We start from the raw sequence: 21,835 nt of genomic DNA on the forward strand, positions 1-21,835 counted from the left end.
ATGGCTTCTAAATCTTTCTGCATTCATCATCATCATTATCATATATCATTGGTGGCTTGTAGTCAAATGTCCAGGGTAGGCAAAATTTACAAAATACAATGATATAATATTACGTACAGTGATCATCAACTGCCTACATTCCAGCCACTCACAACCCACAAAGCAATGCTTATTATCTATTCTGTACGTTAGTAAACTTTGCTAGAAATACATCACATACTCATATTCTACGCGCTGAGTGCTCTTTCCAACTGAGCTATGCCGGGACACAATCTGCTAGAAATATTCGCTTGCAGTATGTGCTGTTAATGTAGCCACTTGGGCATTACTGAGCATAAGATTATCTAACTTTCATTTGTAGAGTAGATGTATGCGGCAATCCTTTTTCTATCGTACTGCTCAAAAACGTCATCGCCATCCTCATTGAATATTACACGACTACTATGAAGTAGCCAATGTGTATTATCACCATTTAATTCGAGAAAAATTCGTTCTGGCACCGGGAATCGAACCCGGGACCTCTCAGCTCTATGCACTGAGTGCTCTTTCCAACTGAGCTATGCCGGGACACGATCCACAGTGCTGGCCAAACTCCTCTTGTTGTAATATTTTACGATCTAACTACCTGTACTTTGAACAATGTAAGTCACATATGCAGGAGCACATATTTAAATGATTTTATGGCCATATTCAACAACAGTTTGTGACAACTGCTAACAATTAATACATCACATATTCATTATATATGAGGTCTCGCCATCCTCATTGAATATTACACGACTACTGTGAAGTAGCCAATGTGTAGTATCACCATTTAATTCGAGAAAAATTCGTTCTGACACCGGGAATCGAACCCGGGACCTCTCAGCTCTACACGCTGAGTGCTCTTTCCAACTGAGCTATGCCGGGACACGATCTGCTAGAAATATTCGCTTGTAGTATCAGCTGTTAATGTAGGCACTTGGTGATTGTTGAGCATAAGATTATCTAACTTTCATTTGTAGAGTAGATGTATTGCAGTATTCCTTTTTCTATCGTACTGCTCAAAAACGTCATCATAACATGAATAATTAGGAAATCATAGTTTTCTTTTCAATTTCATTACGACGCGAAAATGTAACAGTTCACTTACTAAATCAATCATAATAATATTATTATATTATAATATATATATATATATATATATATATATATATATATATATATATATATAATATATTATTATATTATAATGTTATTGTCACTGTGTATTAATCACAAATCACCAAATATACAAAATATTAATACCTACTTACAAAAAAAAAATCACGTCTTCTAAAACGTCATATTAATTATTATTGTACTTGTAACAGGCTACGTTACAACTTGTGAAACTTTCAAACAGAAATTTCGTAAATTGTAGGTGTTCAATAATGTTCATGGGTTCTCGTCAAAGTCCTACACTTAGCAACAATGTTAGAGCAGTTTGTTTTCCTAGGCCCGGGTTGCAGCTGAAAGTCAGGCCCGTGCTTTAGAAGCTGTACATCGTGAAGAAGAGCGGAAACTTCAAGAACTTGAAGATGTTCGTACGAGACTTGAAAGATTGCTGGAAGAGGAAACACAGGCAAAGAGAGATGAAGAAATTGTACGAAATTTGCAGGCAAGGTGAGCTAGAATTAGGTACTGATACTTGATATTTAACAAATGAATGTCGGAACATTTGCTATAACACAATTATTTATTTATTTATCGTACTTATTATTATTATTATTATTATTATTATTATTATTATTTTTTTGTTTTGGAGAAAATGTTGCTTACATGCATTACAGTTTTAAACCTTTCACCTTCTGGTATCTAATACTCTTGCTACTTAATTTTTCAGGTAGCAGGCTAGATTTATTGTGTGTTTTTTTTATATTTATTTGTCGCTTATACTTTATCTGTGACTCTGACCTTTATGGAATTTTTATTCTTTGTTTATTATTGTACATGCGGCAGTCTTTAGATTGGAAGCTTATGTTACAATATTGTGGCCATGACCATCTAAATCAAAATGTTCAGTGATTAAATGAAGAATAGACTGGGTAACTCAATAGAGTTGTTAGACATCTTGAAAAGAATAAATTGCTGTCTTTTTCAAATAAAAATAATTTTAATGGCAGTAGCCTAATGCAATGGAATAAAATAAATCTCCTTAGACATAATAACAAGAATCACAATTGTCAGTTAATTTTGAAAAAAAAAAAAAAATGACTAATACATCTGCGTTAAGGCTTGTACACAATTTTAACATAACATAAATATATTAGACATAACAGAATAAACATATAGGAAGCAATGAATAGTAAATAATAGAGGTTACAATTCTCGCGAAAGAAAATGTTTTGTCAGATGGGGCAGAATTAGTATGTTAGAAAATAAATTTTAGACTTTAGAAATAAAAGAAAACCAAAGAAGTAACATTACTTATACATCAATGCATCCCTGCTGATAAACTATAAAGCTGTGACCAGTTGAGCTGGAGGATGAAAAGAGCAGACTAATGCCCTGTTTCAGGTACACCTCAGTTAACTCTCAGTTACTTAACTGCTCTTATAAATTTAACTGCACTGATAACTTTCATTAGTTTCCAGAAAGTTAAATGTAGATTTATCAGCACTTATAAATAACATTTTAGGTAACTTCAAGTTCAGTATCTGTTGTCATCCATAGATGTCTACACTAGTATTTTGTTAGTGATTTTTTAGTTATTTATAGTTACTTTTGTTTGCAGAAGTTTTCAGTAGTAATATGGCTGATGGGTACACAGTGAGCTCTGTATTAGTAGATGCAAGGTTTTTTAACTAAAGAATGGTATGATAAATAATAGTGTACATGTGCACTTCCATCTCAATCGTAATATGATTAAAAAAAGCAATAATTGTTAATGTTAGGCGTGATCATTGAGATAAATAATACTGTTGGAGAAAGGCCAAATGTAACTTCTTCAAAACTGCAACCATAGCCAGCTGTGGTGACTATGGTAGCCATATTGATACACATGTAAAAATATTTTATATTCGTCCATAGTCCACCGAGTTACCTCTGTGGTAGCATGTTTGCCTCCAGACTAGCCGGCCCGGGTTCGATTCCCGGTAGGGTCAGAAATTTTAATATATAAAATTTCTACTTCGGGACTAGGAGAGATGGCGGTGAACAATTTCTAATCACTAGATTGTGCACCAATATGCCTGGGTTAAATCCCAAATCCCTCCGCAGTGCAGATGAAGAGAAGGCATATGTCACTGTTGATAGTGATTCGTCTGTCGGATGGGGACGTTAAGCCTGGCGGTCCCTTTGGTGCTATTTGACAGGAGTAGGCTATGTGTCGGCAACAGGTTTCCCCTTCTCCCTTCCTCAGCTTCATTATCATCATTCATTCCTGACACTACAATTACACGAACATTTACACATACACTCACCCTAGTACACGACATAACTCTTAACAGATACACATCATGTACAGTGTGACGCGCCGAAGTGGTGTACAACTAGAAAATGGGTCATAGTTCTACCATCTATCTGCAGCATGTGGAACCCCAACCATGCAAGTGAAGTGGGTGGGCATTGGATACACACACTTATTCGTCCATATGAATGCTTTCATGTGTTGAAATAGATTTTTCAGAGCCCAAAATACCATTGACATTGGTAGAGCATCTTACAATTCATTTTTGATTTTCAGATAAATCTGTTCAAGATTATAAATTTATTTAAAGTTTTGAATCATATGATTTATCAATTTTTAGGTACATTAGCATTTAGTTTAATGTATGATAAGTAGAGATCGGATTGGTAGAGCAGCCAAGAATAAAATATTTCTTGACTGATGACATAGAATCTGAAGTTGATGACGAAAATTAAGCTTGAGATATTCCAAATTGTCTTTACAAAAACATATTATTATCCTAATATGTCATAGAAAGTACAAAATTTACCGTAAGTTACGTAAATAAAACGAAAAATTTTTAAAACTATACTGATAATATAGTAAATTAATTCATTATGGTCTATATTATTATTTAATATCATTTATTGTACCTAGTTCATGAAACAGTAATGCAGTAGCGCCACATTTCGGTATTTGTTTGAATCGATACTAACAGTCAGGTAACTACAGGCCAAGGCACAATTACCAGTTGAAGCACAGGTAACTGTAAAGATGATGATAACTGTTGTTTCGGAAACTATTTTAATCATATGAGCATGTTAAATCGTAGATAACTCTGTATGTAGAGGTAACTAACTGTCTTTCCAGAGGTTGTTTATCTGCTATCTAAATAAATTCATTATTTTATTGAATTTCTTTTTAAACGTCTATTACCTAATATTCAGAGCTCATCATCTTTCTCTGTCTCATACATACCTCTGAATCCCATTCAGCTGCCTGTCATCTCAACTAAATAAGAAAAAGGAATAATTTGTGTTGACTATTACACACTCTTACTACGTCATACTACTTTTGACCAATAAAACGGTACGAAAGGGAGTATTTCAACCAATCATGGCTGCTTATCGCACAATTTTATCGCGTCCCTAGCATTTGTTTAATTTTATCACGTCCCTAGCATTTGTTTCTTTGTTTGCCAACATTTGAAACTGCGCTGGTCTGGACGTCAAAAAAAAATATATATATATAGGCCTATATATATAATTACAAATCACTCCAGTCGATGCACAGCAGTTTCAAATATGACTCGCATTGGCATTCAAGAACAAGAATTAATCAAAATCACTGATCATACCTATACATCTTCTGAAATCCGATTTACAAATAAATGAAGAGCACCATTCGGAAATCCTGAATAAGTTGAATACACCATGTAGGCCTAAATCAACGAGTTCCACTTCTATTACGCACACGTCCAATATAACATCAATTGAACCACCAACCACATTCAAATTTTAAAATTGTACATTCAATAATTATTCCTTTTAAAATTATTCATTCGGAAATCCTGAATAAGTTGAATACACCATGTAGGCCTAAATCAACGAGTTCCACTTCTATTATGCACACGTCCAATATAACATCAATTGAACCACCAACCACATTCAAATTTGAAAATTGTACATTCAATAATTATTCCTTTTAAAATTATTCATGTTTATTTTTTATGTCATCGTCGTTAAATAAAACTTTTCTAACACTTGTGTATATTAGTAAGGTTATGTTATAGCTTCTGCTATGTGATATTATGGATAGTCACGTATCAGAGATTGTTTAATATTAAGATTTATTGAAAATCATCTATCAAGTGACGTTGATTACTGGGATTCGGATAATTGAAGTGGAATGAAACTGTCTTAATAAAAATGAAACTGAATCAACAAAGCCTTCTTGACTAGTAACAGGCCACAGAGTTCAATGATGATTCCATAGTTGGCACAACTGATACCGGTAACTAGAAAACATCATCATAAAACACTACTGCCATCTAGCGTAATGTTGAGATGGTACAATAATACATTTGAAGACAGGTGTATTTTCGTAAGCCAATTAATATTTTATTGTACACTTTGTTACTTCTAATCTTTATATAGCCTACTTTCTTCTAATCGTGTAATAGTCAATTAAATCCCACTCGAGTTTTGATTTTCTCTAGATAAATCTGCTCGTGTTTCACTCGCAGATTTATCGATAAAATCAAAACCTCTAGTGAGATTACTGTTGATAAAATAGCTTCTTAGCAGTTCAACTTTTTCGTAAACGTGAGGAGAATTTGAAATGGAGGCTAACATATTTTGTTGTTGTGACAGAGTCTTAAGGGAAGAGTGGGAGAAACGTGAAGAACTAGAGCAACTACAGGAGGAACAGAGAACTCTGTTGGAACAGGAGCGTGAGAAGAGACGAGAGTTTGAGACTCGACAACGTGAGAAAGAGTCTCAACTTTTAGGTACATTAGCATTCAGTTTAATGTATGATAAGTAGAGATCGGATTTTTATGAACTGTAAGTTAAAAATGACATCGAGTATACTTGAGTGGATGAGATGTAAGTTAGAACCATTTTGAGGCCTTATTCACAACACACTGAAATCTAACAAAGGATATTGAGTCACAAAGACAGGAGAATGCATCTAGTGAAGCACACTTGCTAATTTGTGAATAATAGTTCAGACCGTTTTATTGAACTTACATTTGAAAAGTGAGTACCATTCGTTAAAGCCACCCTACAAGCAATGTTGCCAATTGAAGTATACTGAAAGTCGCCAAACAGTAGTTAAACGATCACTAAATTCCTTATTATCAATAGAGAAAGTTTTATTTTTGTCGCTAGAGGGTGCTGAAAAGTCGCTGAGTCCCTATTGAAACATTAGAAAAGAAAAAATTGTCGTTAAAAAATAGTTAAAAGTTTCAGGTTTAATGACAAGCTGTAGCCAATTATAGTGAGTGGCAGGACAAACTTAATCAATTACACAGGAAATACAAAGTTTGCGCCACTCACTGCTATTGGCTGCTACTTTAAAAACAGTGGCATTGTTTATATCAGAAGGGGTGTTGTTAGTTAGAAATTTAACTTTTAGTACAGTATATAAAAATTCGTTCTCTAATGATAATACTGTTTCTTTTGCCCTGATTTCTATAAGTCTGTGTTTCACCAAAGATACCAAGATATTTTTCTAAGTGTTACAGTTTTCCTTCAACTTTTCATTATATATATATATATATATATATATATATATATATATATATATATATATATATATAGTTATGTGCATAGGTAACTTAATCTTACTTAGAAATGTTTTTTTTTTTTTTTTTTTTTTTATCCAATGCCACCAGGTTGTCTTTTCGACATTTCTGGTCTTCTCTCCTGGCCATGGCTTAGTTGTAACCCACTTCTGAGGTTGGGGCGCCTGGAAGGCGGAGTTACATTACCCCGATGATGTGATAGGATGATTATGATAATGTAGTGCCAGGAGAGGTCTTAAATCTAAACTTAACCTAAATTCCAGACCATGGACGAACACAGGAATAATCCTCTTTAAGGAAAAATTCCTGTGCTCTAACCGGGAATCGAAACATTATGCAACGAGCCTATAATGTTAGTAATTAAGACGCGAGTATGTTTGTTTATGAAACGAGAGCAAGCGAGTTTCATAATTTTCATATGAGCGTCTTAATTACCATTATAGGCAAGTTTCATACGGCTTTTTATGCTCGACCATATTTCTAACTTGAAATTATTCATAAGTATTCATGTTATGGTTATGTAAGTGAGGAGCGGAACTGACCTGAATTGTGAGATGTGCGCAGACGCGAAAGTATTGATTTTGTCCGAGGCATGAATGTCATTGACCTTGATATAATCTAGAGAATAACATGAACATTAGACTTGATATAACCTGAAAATTGATTTAGAATTGAAAAACGAGATGACAAATTGAATTTATTTGAATATTATTTACAATTAACGCTAATTATTATAGTAACAGAACATAACCTTCTGCAACAGTATTGGATTTCCAGCCTCCGTGACTTTTCGCTAATTGTCTTTCGATTGCATATCCGAGAATAATTGATACTTGCGGTTTTATAATGGTACAATGGTGATTTCCCATTGGCTGAACAACTGAATTATAATGAATAGGTGTAGTTTAATGAGGTGCATTAAAGGGCTACTACCAGGTGTATAATTACTACATTTCGGCACGGTCAAACATAAAAGATATTATGAAGACGTTGAAAATTTATGACTGGAAGGAGGCCTGTAGAGACAGAGTACAATGCATTTTATTGTCAGTTTAGTGGCAGGGAGCTTTCATAGTTTGAGAATCTAATATTAAAGGAAAGGTTGTTCCTACTACATGGCCTTCATGTTGGCTATTGTATAATTATATTAAAAACGACGTGTGTGTGTGTGTGTGTGTGTGTGTGTGTGTGTGTGTGTGTGTGCGTGCGTGCGTGCGTGCGCGCGCGTTAGTCCAGACATTTGGTTTGGGCTCTCTATTCAGTGTGTAGATGTCTGCGAGACTAGTAGCTCAGGAGAGATGTGGATATTAACATTATATTTGGTTTTATAGATGCACAAGAAAGATTGAGGCAGCTTGAAGAAGAAAGACTGCAGCTCGACAAAGAGCTGAACTCTGCAAGAGAGAAGATCTCACTCTCTGAGAAGTCAAAGGAGGTACTTGAAGCTCAGCTGAGGGTGAGTGTAGCTGTAAGTGTGACATTTTATTTATTCAGCAGCATGGATACGCATTGCTATAATGAATGCATGCATATTACAGTTAAACCTTACATAAAATATGACCTTTCTGATTCTTCTCTTCAGGTATGTAGATTTTAATAGGTTCGTGGCCAAGTGCATCAACATTGGTTAAAAATGTAGTAACCATGGGTTACGAAACCACGGTTAAAAAGTAACCATAGTTTAAATGTAATTTCTGTGCACCATTCATAATCACTGGGTACTTAAATATGGTTAGCTGACATGTCATTTAACTGGGGTAAAGTTTGTGATGGTAAACTGTTTTTACAAAATGACGAAAGGAAAGCATACATACTTTTGCAAAGATGATAGTCAATGTCTAAAAACGACTGTGCTTACTCAGTTCTACATCAAAACGAACATATCCTATATTTTCGCATTGCGTTTGTTTGCCTTTGTGTGCTGTTATGTTTATGGGTTGCATTTATTTGTTTTTCAGTGCTGTTAGGTTAGAATCGTACAAAATGGAAAATTAAAATCGAAAATGATTATATTCCAATGTGAGTCTAAAGTATTGATAGATTTCATTACTAGATTTAAATATGGAAACTCGTTAATATGTAATATTAAAAAAAAAAAGATGAAGATTAATAGGAATGTGTGTACAATTTAGGGCCTTATTATACCAGGGAAGTATGCAATATTCTAAGATACATCCATAACCTCTCTTTGTTCAGCCTGTGACATAAGAAAAGAAATAGGTACTCAAGTTGTCCCCATTAAAATACTGAATATCAATTGCATAGAATCGTAATGTAAAAAGCTGATTCATGGGAAATCTGGGACTGTTTGTGGGTTATTCCAAGTGATCCATTTGTTGCAGCAGAAATGACACAATAGCTTTTGATAAACGAAAGCCTGAAATTTTCTGTTATCTAATTACTCATAAGAACTTCCTTTCTACTAGTGAAACTTCATGCTCATTATCATCCCTATCAAAGTACAATACTAATCATCTTTGGAATAATCAGCTGTAGATCTGGCTGCCATTTTGTTTTACTAGGCCTCCTAATCACTGATTATCTCCTTTAACTGCTCGAATATGGCCAGTAAGATTACCGTGGTTAACCTCATGTTTAAGTCCTAACTAAGGTCGATGCACTGTAAAAATGCTTAATCAGGGGTTAGGTGGAAATTTTAACTGGTGGTTATATTAACTGATGTTGATGCACGTGGCCATGGCTGGTTGGTATCTGATGTTGAGCAGTTAATATAATGTCATTTACTGTCTTGCACTTCAGTATTTACAAGAAAGACTGGAAAATTAAGTAAATGACAGTCAAGAAGATGATCTTGATCCATATCTTCATTAAGATTGCAGAAGGGCCATGTAGGAGATTCTGCAATATCAATTCTGTGTAAATGTTTATTGAGGCAGTCATGGCCTGTGAGTAACCTGTATGTTGCCATCTCAGATCTTCATGGAAGTTGAGTTATTAAATAATTATTACTAAGATTTTTATGTAGAGTTAAATTGTAAACCTTGTGGAAGGAAACTAAATAGAGTCCTTTTGAGAGATAATCAGGAAGGGGAGTTAAACATAATAGTCTAATATCATTGTTTTCGTTTGTGAACGGTTTTTTGAGGTATAAATACAAGCGAACAGATGGCAACATTGCAACATGTTCACGTAACAGTAGCGGTTCAGTTACAAAATTATGTACAGATACAGAAATAAAATTTGGAGCTCCCTTATTGTTTAAGTTTCGCTTATAATACACTGTGCATGCCCAATTCTCCAAAGTGGTAGTCCACATGGCATCACCACAGATCAAAAACCCTTGTTCCACAGTCTCGTTGATTTCATGCCTCGCTGGATCAGAGCAGTGGTAGAAGCAGATGGCTGGTGTATGAAGTATTAGGTCCTCCAGAGTTTTTCTTTTTATATTTTTGCTTCTTTATTATGATTAACTTTTTTTTTTTATTCTTTCATTAGAAAGACAAAATGGATCTTCCGATATATATTCTGTTCTTTTTGCAGGTTCAAGCCAAATAAAATCCCATGGAAATAATTTATTTCATATAAAGAAAAAAAAAACTAACTGAAACATCGGTCGCAGTTGACTGAAAAAATTTTATGTCAAGATAAAACAATTCTCCATCCATGGAGACCGAACCCGTAATCTTCTGCACATTGCTCAGACGATGCACACGACTGAGCTATTATGACGAGACACAAACTCTGTCATCTGTGTGGCTTGTCGATCTCCTAACGATAGTCTGGTTTCAGTATTACACGGACAGGGAACATAGTAGTGTGCACCTTGCACTGTAAGCATCGTCAGGAGTAGCTCGAAATTTTATTTCCGTATCTGTACATAACTGCACGAAAAATTCAGTAAGTTAATGTGTCATAGAGGAACATTGGTAGTTGTGCATTTCCTCCTCCCCACTCTAGACTTGCTTCCACGTTGCTTTTACTGTCACTGAATGCATGGTTATCACGTCTTAGCAATTTTCTATGAAATTACAGCAAAACTGTCATACAACAAACCAATAAATGACACGTTTGTTGGTATTTACTCTACAAAATCCCCCAACATCATCTCGCCGTCTGATGTTGCTATTTTTCTCACGATCAGTTTACGAAAGACCACAATGATATTTTACTTCTTCATTTAATTTTCTGCCCTGGTTCATCTCTTAAAAGGATCCTATTTGATCTCCTACCATCCCAGATTTAGACGTCTTTTAGTTATGTTGTAAAAAATATCAGTTTTTATTCCAGGTAATGGCACCTCAAGTACGTGAATCAGATCGGGTCAGACGTGCATTGAGTTTCATGCCATCCACAAAGGAACGTCCAAGTTTGGTTAGTTTGCGTAGTAATAGTTTACGTCGACCAACACAGGATCATGGGCAAATGACAGATGACAGTGATCTAATGAAATAATTGATGATGGTTTAGATACAACATATTAAATAATTTCAACTGCTTCATTTGTCACATAGCTTAAATCAAACTTGTGTAACAAATGCAAGCCAGTTGGTGTACATAGAAAATTTAAGGCATCAAAATGAGTGATACTGACATATTCCTAGTAACAGAATTTGAGATTTTATAAAAGGGAGATCCTTCATATAACTTCTACACTTTTGTTTTTATTCCAAATTTATTTTAAATGTTACATGGAATACATTAAATTATGAGAAGCTTTAAATATGTCTTTTAAAATCGAACCAGTCAATTTTTAGACGGGAAATTATATAGACAGGATTGATACAAAAGTAATCCTTCAATCATTGACAGCTTGTATGATACTAGTATATGACAATAGAGATTTTTTATTACGTAGTTAGAAATCATGAGAAATTAAACATTTCCTGACTGATTCTTCCTGAATTTAATTACCTCCTAAAATCGTTATCTTCTTCTAAAATTCCACTTTCTCTCCTGTACTTTGGCAATTTTGACTGCCTCTTTGATTCATATTTTGAAATTTCACTGTTTTTGTGAGTTAATAGCCAGAGTTCTAAGGTTTCAGAATAATTGTGTGTGCAATTTTAAATTCTACCAAAGATATGTTATTTTCTGTTTAAAGTGACCTTTGGGAAGGATTTAACTCTTCATTCCTTGAAAATTGAGCTCTCTAATAGCTAAGGACTTAATACGTCATTGTATTATATTTCAACATCCTGTAGTTAATTTTGTTCAACAATAGACTTCAGTGAAGAAACATGTTGAAGTCGCCCTCAGTAGCGTAGTTGGTATAGTGCTGGCCTTCTATGCTCGAGGTTGCAGGTTCGATCTCAGCCGAGGTCGATGGCATTTAAATGTGTTTAAATGCGGCAGACTCATGTCAGTAGATTTACTGGCATGTAAAACTCCTGCGGGACAAAATTCCGGCACACTGGCAATGCTGATATAACTTTTGCAGTTGCGAGTGTCGTTAAATAAACCATAATTAAAAAAAAAAAAAACAAGTCGAAAGGATGCCCTAGACAAATTCTTGCCTATGTACAGTAGAATTTCTTGCATCCGGCAACTGTGGGACAAAGCCAGTGCTGGATAACTGATTTTGCCGAATAATTGGAAAATATGTTTATAGGTTATGTAAATACACACTTTACTACACAAGCATTTTTTTCCATGTTGAAATTTAGTAATATTCTTATAGATATTTAAAAATAAAGTTTTGAAATACGTACATTGTTTATTTTTAGTACTGAATATGGTAATGTATGTTCATCAGTTCATAATTATTGTAATACAGTAATACATAGTGTAAAAAATTCTAAAAGTTTTTGTAATCTTATGACAATTTTAAATGCGGTCATGTGAGTCATGTGACATTAAGAGCAGTGTAGCTAACGTCGAACATGTATTAGACTGTGGTCGAACTATGAAGACGATGAAGTAGTGCTCGATGATTTGAGCGTAAGAACATTTTGCTTGCGTTTCACGGAATCCATTGTGCATCAGCAGCACTTAGCGGTAATAGCCATGATACTATCTATCACTCAAATTAAATTTTTGGGCACTGTAGGAACAGAGAATTTCACACTTTCCTATTTAGACTCATCCAACACCCCTTCGAAATGGGCAAGTTCAAGTGGTAAATTTAAAGATATCGTTTCTGCAAGGTCCAAGTGACAGCTTACCGATGCTACCCGATATACTCCAGGGACATAACAGGTTTTTCGTCTATATTTTCACACGAGAACAAAGTAGAGAGTAAACACAATATGCGGCATGTGCAGACCACGAAAACCACTCACATCTTCGTCCGACTCTTTCGTTTTGCATGAATGACTATTTTTTTTTTGGTCTAGTCAAAAGTGCCGTTGTTTTGGTACCGGTATTGCCGGTTATTTGGGTGCTGGATAAGAGAGATTTTACTGTAGTACCAAGATGAAGGAGAAATGAACGCAACAGATGGAAGTTGTGTGTAGTTCCGAAAATTTGGAAATGTTAAATTCCAGGACATATGGAGGATTATCCATAAATCTATTTCTGATCACATTCACCATGAAGCTCTAAAGACGCATATCATTTCTGTTAACTTCTCTAATGTTAGTGAGAAGAGCGTATATGGAAACTGTTGAGTACTCAGGTTCCTATCAATATGATTTCTGCGTGCAGTATTACAAAATCTAATATCATGCTTTAAATGTGTTCCAGTTTTGTCATTAACATACAATCTTGTCAGTAAAGTGAATCCTGTGTGGTGATTAACACCTTAAAATATATTTTTATATCCCATTTATATGAGGACCATTCCGAAAGTAATGCCTCTTATTTTTTTGTGTTGACCTGTAATGTCTAAGCCGGATGTTAGTGGCATTGTATAGTGGTGATCGCGTAAGAACAGTTCATAAACAGCAAATATTGCCGTCTTGTCAGTGTTGCCAACTGTTACCAGATATCACACGATCCTACGTACTGAATGACTTATTTACTTACTGTACTTTACCTTTATGTTGGAAGGCTATTCTAAATAATTTAATAATTTGTAACATATTTTCGTAGGCAAACTAAACGAGAAAGGGATCAACATGTTATGTATTTTGTCTGGCAATATGAAATTCATTGGTTTGACTTAACAATTGATTCACGAGACCTAACCTAAAAATGTATTTTGTTTGACCACAAGAAATTATTAGTACTAACTCCAAAGACTTACTCACCTGACTATAGTCTTGAATTATAACCACAACATAACATATAAAATAACTATTATGTATTAATATTAATACTGCTATTAATTAATTATTAGTATGTTCAAGTTTCACTAGCTTCCAGTAACCGGCTCAAAAATCTAGTACAATTTTAATTTCATGGAGCTCCAGTACCGACAACATTTCTCTCAGCTGCCAACATACTAGTTACAAAATCACTACCATTTGTAGTATTTGTCAATATCGAAATTCGAAACGAAGTTGGCAAAAGAAAATTCAACCTGTAAACTAGAAAATCACAATCCACTAAGCATATGCAGTAATGGAGGAAAAATGGTTAGGTTTCACCCTTAGGATATGAAGTAAGCTGACCCGGACTATAGTAAAGGTTGAACCTTCATGCTAATGTCCTGTTAGTTTGGTTGTCGTGTGACAGTGGCAGCAAGGCAATCTACCAAATGGCATCTGACATAGAGGTGTGTTGTTGAAATCCTCACTGCCGAAGAAGTTGCACCCAATGACACACATTGATGTTTCCTGAAGACGTACTGAGACCGTACAGTGGATGCGAGCACAGTAAGGCCGTGAGTAGTGCATTTCAAAAGTGGCGAAAATGACAGTCTTCCGGGATAGGCTGAGTATGATTCTTTTGAATTCCCTGGAGCCTAGAGAATCTGTCAATTCTGGCTAAGCTGGAAGCCTGAATTTCCAGAGTCAGGCCAGAGAAGAAAACCTTTCGCTTGCAACGTGATTAGACCAGGCCCCACACCAGTTTCATGACCACTGAGGACATTGCAAAATTTGGCTGAACTGTCCTATCATATCCACCATATAGGCTAGTTCGGACTTAGCCACTTCAGACTATGAGCCTATGAAAGATGGACTACGTGGGCAGCAACATTTTCCAGACAAGGATGCTGTCATCGCAGTTGTAACAAAGTGGCTTGCCTCTGCTGGTTCAGATTTTTACGAGTGCGGCATGCAGGCTCTTGTTCATTGCTGGCAAAAATTCATAGGGAATGGTGGTGTCTATGTGAAAAAATAACTGTATGTAGCTGAAACTTTGCTCTATTTAAGGGGTTAGGTACAGCTTACAGCAGTAAAATTTTGGAAATATTCAACATTTTTTTCCTCAATTACTGTGTCTTGTACAGTAATGAAAACTACTGGGTGTTCATTTCAAAAGGTGTCATGACGTCACTGTTGTGAGTCAACGATTTGAAGCGAGTTTCAGCTTTTATGTCAAAGAAGTTGCCTATATTTAAGGCGTTCAATCTGAACATGAGAACGTGTACGGTATAACTTGAACGTCGTAGCAACAGATGGCGATCTGTACGGTCTGTGTGCTATCATAACCTATTTCGAACTGTGTTTTGCTCGAGCAAGTCGTACGCAGGGTATTTGTTATCATCGGTTGCGTACGGCAACATTCCACAATACAAATCAAATGCTCCATGTCCATGTTGACCGTCGAAGTTAATGTCAACAAATACGTAAGAAATCGTTTTGACTCTCTCCCCATATCCCCGACAGTTAAAAAAAAACTCACCTCAGTAGATTACGTGTTTCTAAACAGTTCACATTCCTGCCACTACCAGCGTTACCGTACGTATCGGTACATACTCTTCAGAATGAACGCCGTACTTGCTAGGCAACTTTTCTGCCACATAGGTAATTCGCCTTTGCGGAAGTGTAGGAAGATTGAATTCTCTAGACTCATCGACTAGCTATATGACGGCATACAGTGAGCCATGACACACTTTGAACTGAACACCCAGTAGTATGTGTGAAACACTGTCCTTCTGCTATATGAAAAGAATATTTTTACGATTAAAAAATATTATTTACATTTTTTTTTTTTTTTTTTTTCAAAATTCAGTTCACTGTGCAGTGATGAAGCGTTTCCCATATAACTCAAAAACTATCCAACATTCTGTGATGAAATTTTTTGTATGTATTTATGCATGTCATATCTACAATATGATGGAAAAATCACTTCTCTATTTTGATAGATTGTCTGATAAAAAATAAATTATTTAAAAAAAATGGTCAAATATCAGTATTTTTTTCTAATACAAAAAAAAGTATTATTTATTAAGGGGTGTAGTTGAAAGAACATGATATTGTAGACATGAGTTTCAGCAATAAAATAAGAGAGACAGAACATGAAAAAGATAACAAGTTTATGAGTTATGAGGGAAACGCTTCATCACTGCACAGTGAACTGCCACCATTTTGAATTTTGAAAAAAAAAAAAATGAAGTAAAAAAATGTTGAATATTTCCAAAAATTTTACTGCTGTAAGCTGTACCTAACCATATGCCCTTTGTATGTGCTAGTTTCTATGAAAATAGACAGGAGGCATTACTTTCGGAATGACCCTCGTACTTAACATGTAACTCGAGTGTACAGCTTTGTTTATAAAGCTCTCAGCAATAAGTATGCATTTAAAAGCCCGACCAAAATATGCTTTTTTAAAGCAAGGAGAGTCGGGTATATATTTTTATATTTGTGATATTGAAATGGATTTAATTTATTACAAAGTGTGCATGAATATATTTATAAATTTAATTTAATTATATCAAATTTTGAAGTGTTTTATGCATGGAAGGTCTCCCTGATATTTTTCTATGTCTTGCCAGTGTTTTATAATGCACAAAAGAGTATCACAAGATGCCTAAATTAAATACCATTCAGAAACTGTAGTAACCATCTATTTTAGTAGACTGAATAAGAGGCAGATAATTGTATAGTGCCTTACTTAAGAGTTATTGCTCAAAACTTTTATGATCTGATGATATTAATTTAATATTATTTGTTAAGCTCTTGAGCCTTAAATACTTAAAAGGCAATTTTATTGGAATAATTTGTTACATTTAATAGTTGATGGTGGAGATAAGATTATGCAGATTCAGTACTATTTTATTAGCCGTCATGATATTTTTTGCTCCCTTTTATACTTTAACATAGCTATATCATATGGGAATCTGTCTTCCTTTACTTAAATCTTGTAACAGTTCTATCATCGTATGTAAGAATGTATTACACAGTAGATCTGTAAAGATGTCCATTTATTTATCATGTGTCTTCTCCAAAGTAACTGTTGAAACCAAGTTTTTACTTTTATGATGATTATCATATTTATCTTCTCTTCATTGTCTCCATTTTTAATACTACTGTCACAGAAAAACAATTTTAGCATGGCTGTTCTCACCATGATTGGCATCTACAGTATATACTAAGCCTTTATTTCAAAGCTTCCCAGTCTAATTAAATTTAACTAGTGGCTTGTGCAGCAAATGCTGTAAACTAAGTTCATTAGACGGTCAAATAAAAATTTTTCAGATTTATTTTAAATGAAAAATATCAGACATTTTGAAAGCTATTTGCTTCCGTAATAATGAAACATACTCCCTCTGAATGGTTTTTTTTATGCCAAATACTTTTTCTTGAACCTATCCACCTTCAGTTTTTGAGTTTCAACGCGAAACCGCAAGTAACAATGTCAGGACGATCAGTGGGTTTTTTATGTGAGAGTAAAGCAATAGCTATTTCAGGTTATTTTGGATTGTAGGTGAAAGTTAAAAAAGTATCAGGTTTGCTATGCTTTCGAAAATAGACATAGTATCTTGGTATAGCTGCTGCATGTAGAGCTTGAAATGTAGAGGGTAAAATCATTTTATCCTGCTAAGAGATCTTGCTGAAATGATCGAGAGATTACATAATTTTATCAGTAAGTAATACCTTTTGGTCTTTCCTTAGGAACTGTAATTTTTGCGCTCTCTCGAGCCAATACTGAAGAGAATGACGCATATAAATATCTACACCACACTGTCATTAAGTATAGGAAAAAAGACCCAACCCCACTTGATTAATAACTACAAAAATATTTGATTTTTAATAACAATATTATTATCTTACATAAGTCGCAACTCAGTAAATTATAGAAATGAAGACCTAATTTAAGATTTCTCTACATCTACTTATATAACCCCAAAACGTTTTACTTTCATATCATCAATATAGCATTAATATGTATAATTAATGAAAAATAGTCACATCATGGCATTAACTATAATAATATTTCATTTATAATGGTAATAGTGTCATTAAACCACCTCAAGTTTTGTAGATTTTAATATCCAATACACAGCTGTACTCAGAAAATTACACACCACAGAATCAGACCTGTAAATTATTTTTAGCAAGTCTTGAAATTTTTAATAACCAATTGAATTTGAACTCTGAATATGTCAGCAATCCTGCAGGTCATGGCCTTCATGTAATAGTCTGTTGTTTTTTGTAGTGTGTGTTTTGTTTTATTCTGAAATGTAATTATTTCTCAAAACTGACGAAAGATGGATTTTGGAAAATAGGAAAATTATGTAGAAAATCTAACGCTTCATTGAACGTTACTATTTTTCTGAAAATCCTTGGATGCCAAGCTTAAAAATGACGGGTCATTCATTAAAATCCATTCAGCCGTTTTTCCGTAATTTCCATTACCAGTTAAAATTATTAAATTTAATTTAAACAAGAGACACGTCAATTTAGATATTGAGGGGGAAGTTTAAAACTAGTGTTAATTGCATTTTAGATTTTACCTGTAATCGAAAACCTCTTTTTTTGTCTAGTTTTTCCTGTGTTAAGACCCTTTCATTCACTTCCTTTTTTTAAACTGGGCCTGTTTCGTTATTATTTATTTTCTTTTGCGATCTGTATACTTTGTCTTATCTGGCTCAGGGGAATTGTTGGGAAACTGACAGCAAACGTTTCGGCGACACTTTCTCCATGAAGATTTTTTCGCGAAAGTATTGCAAATAAAAATGTACTGTAGCTACCTCATGACACAACTTCCACACTAGACACTCAGGTACTGAAAACTGAAGGAAGCAGGATCTATTACGAAGGTAAAGAGCCATAAAACCCGAGAGCAGGTACAGACTTGCCACCAACTGGTTTCTTGAACCCTGGTGGCATTTTGTCTCCAAGGGACGAGAAAGGACCTTGGCTGTGAATGAAAATATTATAGACGAAATTTATCAGCCACTTCTCGCTACTTAAAATTTGACTGTGAAACTTCCTTTCACATTTTTAAAAATAAAGATTTTCTTGAAATAAATGAACAAAAATGGGAACTACACAGAGTGATTAAAAAATGTCTTTAAAACTTTGAAAGCTTACGAAAATTTATTGAGAAGACTTACATGATTTTTTAATGTCATTTGATAGCAGAACACATCTAGTTTTAGTTTTGTAGTACAGAATTCTACCACCGCAAGTGCTAACAGCGTTCATATCAAAATGGCTGCTTTCACAGGTGCAGAGCATGCTCACTGTGTGTTTTGGTTTGAAAAAACAAAATCTGCGACAAGTCTTTTGTTATGACTAGTTCTGTTAGCCATACCAAATCTCCAGGATGCCTACATGTTGTTGATGCAGTCGTTGAATAAGTGAGGGATAGCTTTGTTCACAGCCCTTCGAAATCAATGCAGTGTGCTTCTTGTGAGACTAGCGTTCCACAACCAACTGTTTGGAATATCTTATGGAGACATTTGCACTTGAAAGCATACTGATTTACAATGGTGCAACACATTACTGCAGTTGCAGAAGTGATGCTGGATATGCTGCATCAAGTTTGAAAAGAAATTGACTTTAGGTGAGATGTTAGCTGTATGACCAATGACAGTCACATTGAACTACATTGAATGTTTGTGTAAACTTGACATGTTCTGCTATCAAATGACATTACACCCAATTATGTAAGTCTCCTCAATAAATTTTTGTAAGCTTTCAAAGTTGTAAAGTCCTTTTTGAATCACCCTGTATTTAAATTAATTCTAGTACCTTATTTATGATTATGTAATATTGATATTCTGTTTGTTAAAAATACATTATGCAACCATTATAGTCAAGTTTCATACGACTTTTTATGCTCGATCATATTTCTAACTTGAAATTATTCATAAGTATTCATGTTATTCTTATCTGACTGAGGAGCGAAACTGACCTTGTGCAATACCTCGTAAATTGTGAGATGTGCGCAGACGCGAAAGTATTGATTTTTTCCGAAAACGAATGTCGACATTGACCTTGATATAATCTAGAGAGTAAAATAAACATTAATCTTGATATAACCTTGAAATTGAATTTTACATTGAAAAACGAAGTGACAAATTGAATTTATTTGAATATTATTTACAATTAACGCTAATTATTATAATAACAGAACCAGTTGTCTTTCGATTGCATATCCGAGAATAATTGATACTTGCGCTTTCATATTGCTACAATAGTATTTTCTGATTGGTGGAATACCTGAACTTTAATGAATAGGTGTACTTTAATGAGGTCCATTAAAGGGCTGCTACCAGGTGTATAATTACTACATTTCGGCATGGTCGAGCATAAAGAATAAATGATCAAAGGTGCAAGACTATAGGTATTAAATTTGAATTGCACTCACATACAATTTTTTTTAGACCTAAGCTTGAAAGTATTAGGAAATAATAATCCATATTATATGTTCATTAAGGTTATTCTGATTAATTATTTTTATTAATTATTCACTCTTCACTCTAGCAGCTATTCTGTTATGTATATCCTATGCCTACCCACTTTATTTGCGTAATTCGGGTTATTTTGTTGTAAAAATTTACAAATATTTAATCAGGATTTCACTGATAAGATGGCTGGGTGGGTCAGTTGGAAGGTTCTAGGTTCAGTGGAATTTTTCTCGTTGGTAAAACTTCCAGAATGGCTCTGGAATTCATGGCCCCCATGCTTCTTCATTGCATGTAAAGAAGGATATCTTTTACTTTTTACTTTTGGCTGCTTTAGCCACCTAGAATTGTGCCAAAATATTTCGTGTTCCTTAACGAATTAACGTTCTTGCCAAATGTATTTTGCATTCTTATACTCCACCATTTCTATATTCGAACAGCTCACCTAACGATGGTGACAGGCTGGTGAATTTTATATTTCGGTTCATAATACTTAATATAAATACGTTTTTGTATTTGTACATAAATTAGTGCCAACAAAGGGAAAGGAGATGGGATAATCACTTTGAATTATTAAAATATCTATATAGACTTTAATATCTTTATGTAAATCACATATAACTTTATCTTCACTCAATGTTACATTTAAAAATATTTGAGTCTTATTTTATAATTGGGAATTTAAGGTTACTTACTAAATGCCCTTGCATAGCATGGACTAAACTATTTATACATACTTTCATATTGCCCAGTGAATTGTAAGCTTTATCTCCACAATATAACACGATAATTTAAAGTGATTATTCTTGATATGATTGTAATGCGTCATTAATTTTAAAATTGGTTTTGGAATAGTACAAGTGCTTTTCATGGGACCAATATGTAACCAACTTACCATTATCAAGCATTACAATAACAAATGTTTTATTATATATATATATATATTTTGTTAGCAGGCATTAATATTTTTAATTTGTAATAACTACTCTCTAAAAGAGAGTTTATATTTTTATATATTTAATATATTTTATATAATATTTTAATATATTATTACTGCTACATATTTCTTTGTATTTTTATTTATTCCTCCTTGCCTTATTCCTTTAATATCTCGCTTTTGTATTTCTGAAATAAAACTTCTTTATATGTTTAGTATAATCAGTCAGTTCCTGTGTGACTGAAATCTGGTTTTTCATGTTGATGGTGGTGGTGGTGATGATGATTATGATTATTATTGATGTGTGTTCTTTTTTTAGTGCTGTGATTAGTCCACACTCTTCTCTACATAATTTCCCGCAAACAAATTCACTGCATGTTTCTGGAAAGCATGTACAGTAGATATAGACTAGGCCTTATGATGTAGTTTATGTGTGTTTAATTTAAGGTCAGATCTCATATCCAATCCTGAATATATGTTTTGCCTAATGGTTTGTAATGCTTGCCCTCATATTTTCTGCATATGTTTCTTATTTTTGCC

General features: G+C 34.1%; 1 protein-coding gene across 4 annotated transcripts in view; it reads left to right on the top strand.

Annotated features, from left to right (window-relative positions):
* Positions 1–21,421, top strand: part of LOC138704725 (differentially expressed in FDCP 6 homolog) — a 32,503-nt gene extending 11,082 nt beyond the window's left edge. Inside the window, exons 6-9 of one of the 4 annotated variants that reach the window (XM_069832890.1) lie at positions 1,478–1,644; positions 5,782–5,918; positions 8,048–8,184; positions 10,953–21,421. In XM_069832890.1, coding sequence (XP_069688991.1) covers positions 1,478–1,644; positions 5,782–5,918; positions 8,048–8,184; positions 10,953–11,129 — 618 coding nt within the window. In that variant the 3' untranslated portion in view covers positions 11,130–21,421. The remainder of the gene's footprint in view (positions 1–1,477; positions 1,645–5,781; positions 5,919–8,047; positions 8,185–10,952) is intronic. The other 3 variants (XM_069832892.1, XM_069832893.1, XM_069832894.1) reach the window with 3 other exon arrangements.
* Positions 21,422–21,835: the final 414 nt, after the last annotated feature.

The sequence above is a fragment of the Periplaneta americana genome, chromosome 8 (genome assembly GCF_040183065.1).
Source record: "Periplaneta americana isolate PAMFEO1 chromosome 8, P.americana_PAMFEO1_priV1, whole genome shotgun sequence".
Classification (NCBI taxonomy): domain Eukaryota; kingdom Metazoa; phylum Arthropoda; class Insecta; order Blattodea; family Blattidae; genus Periplaneta; species Periplaneta americana.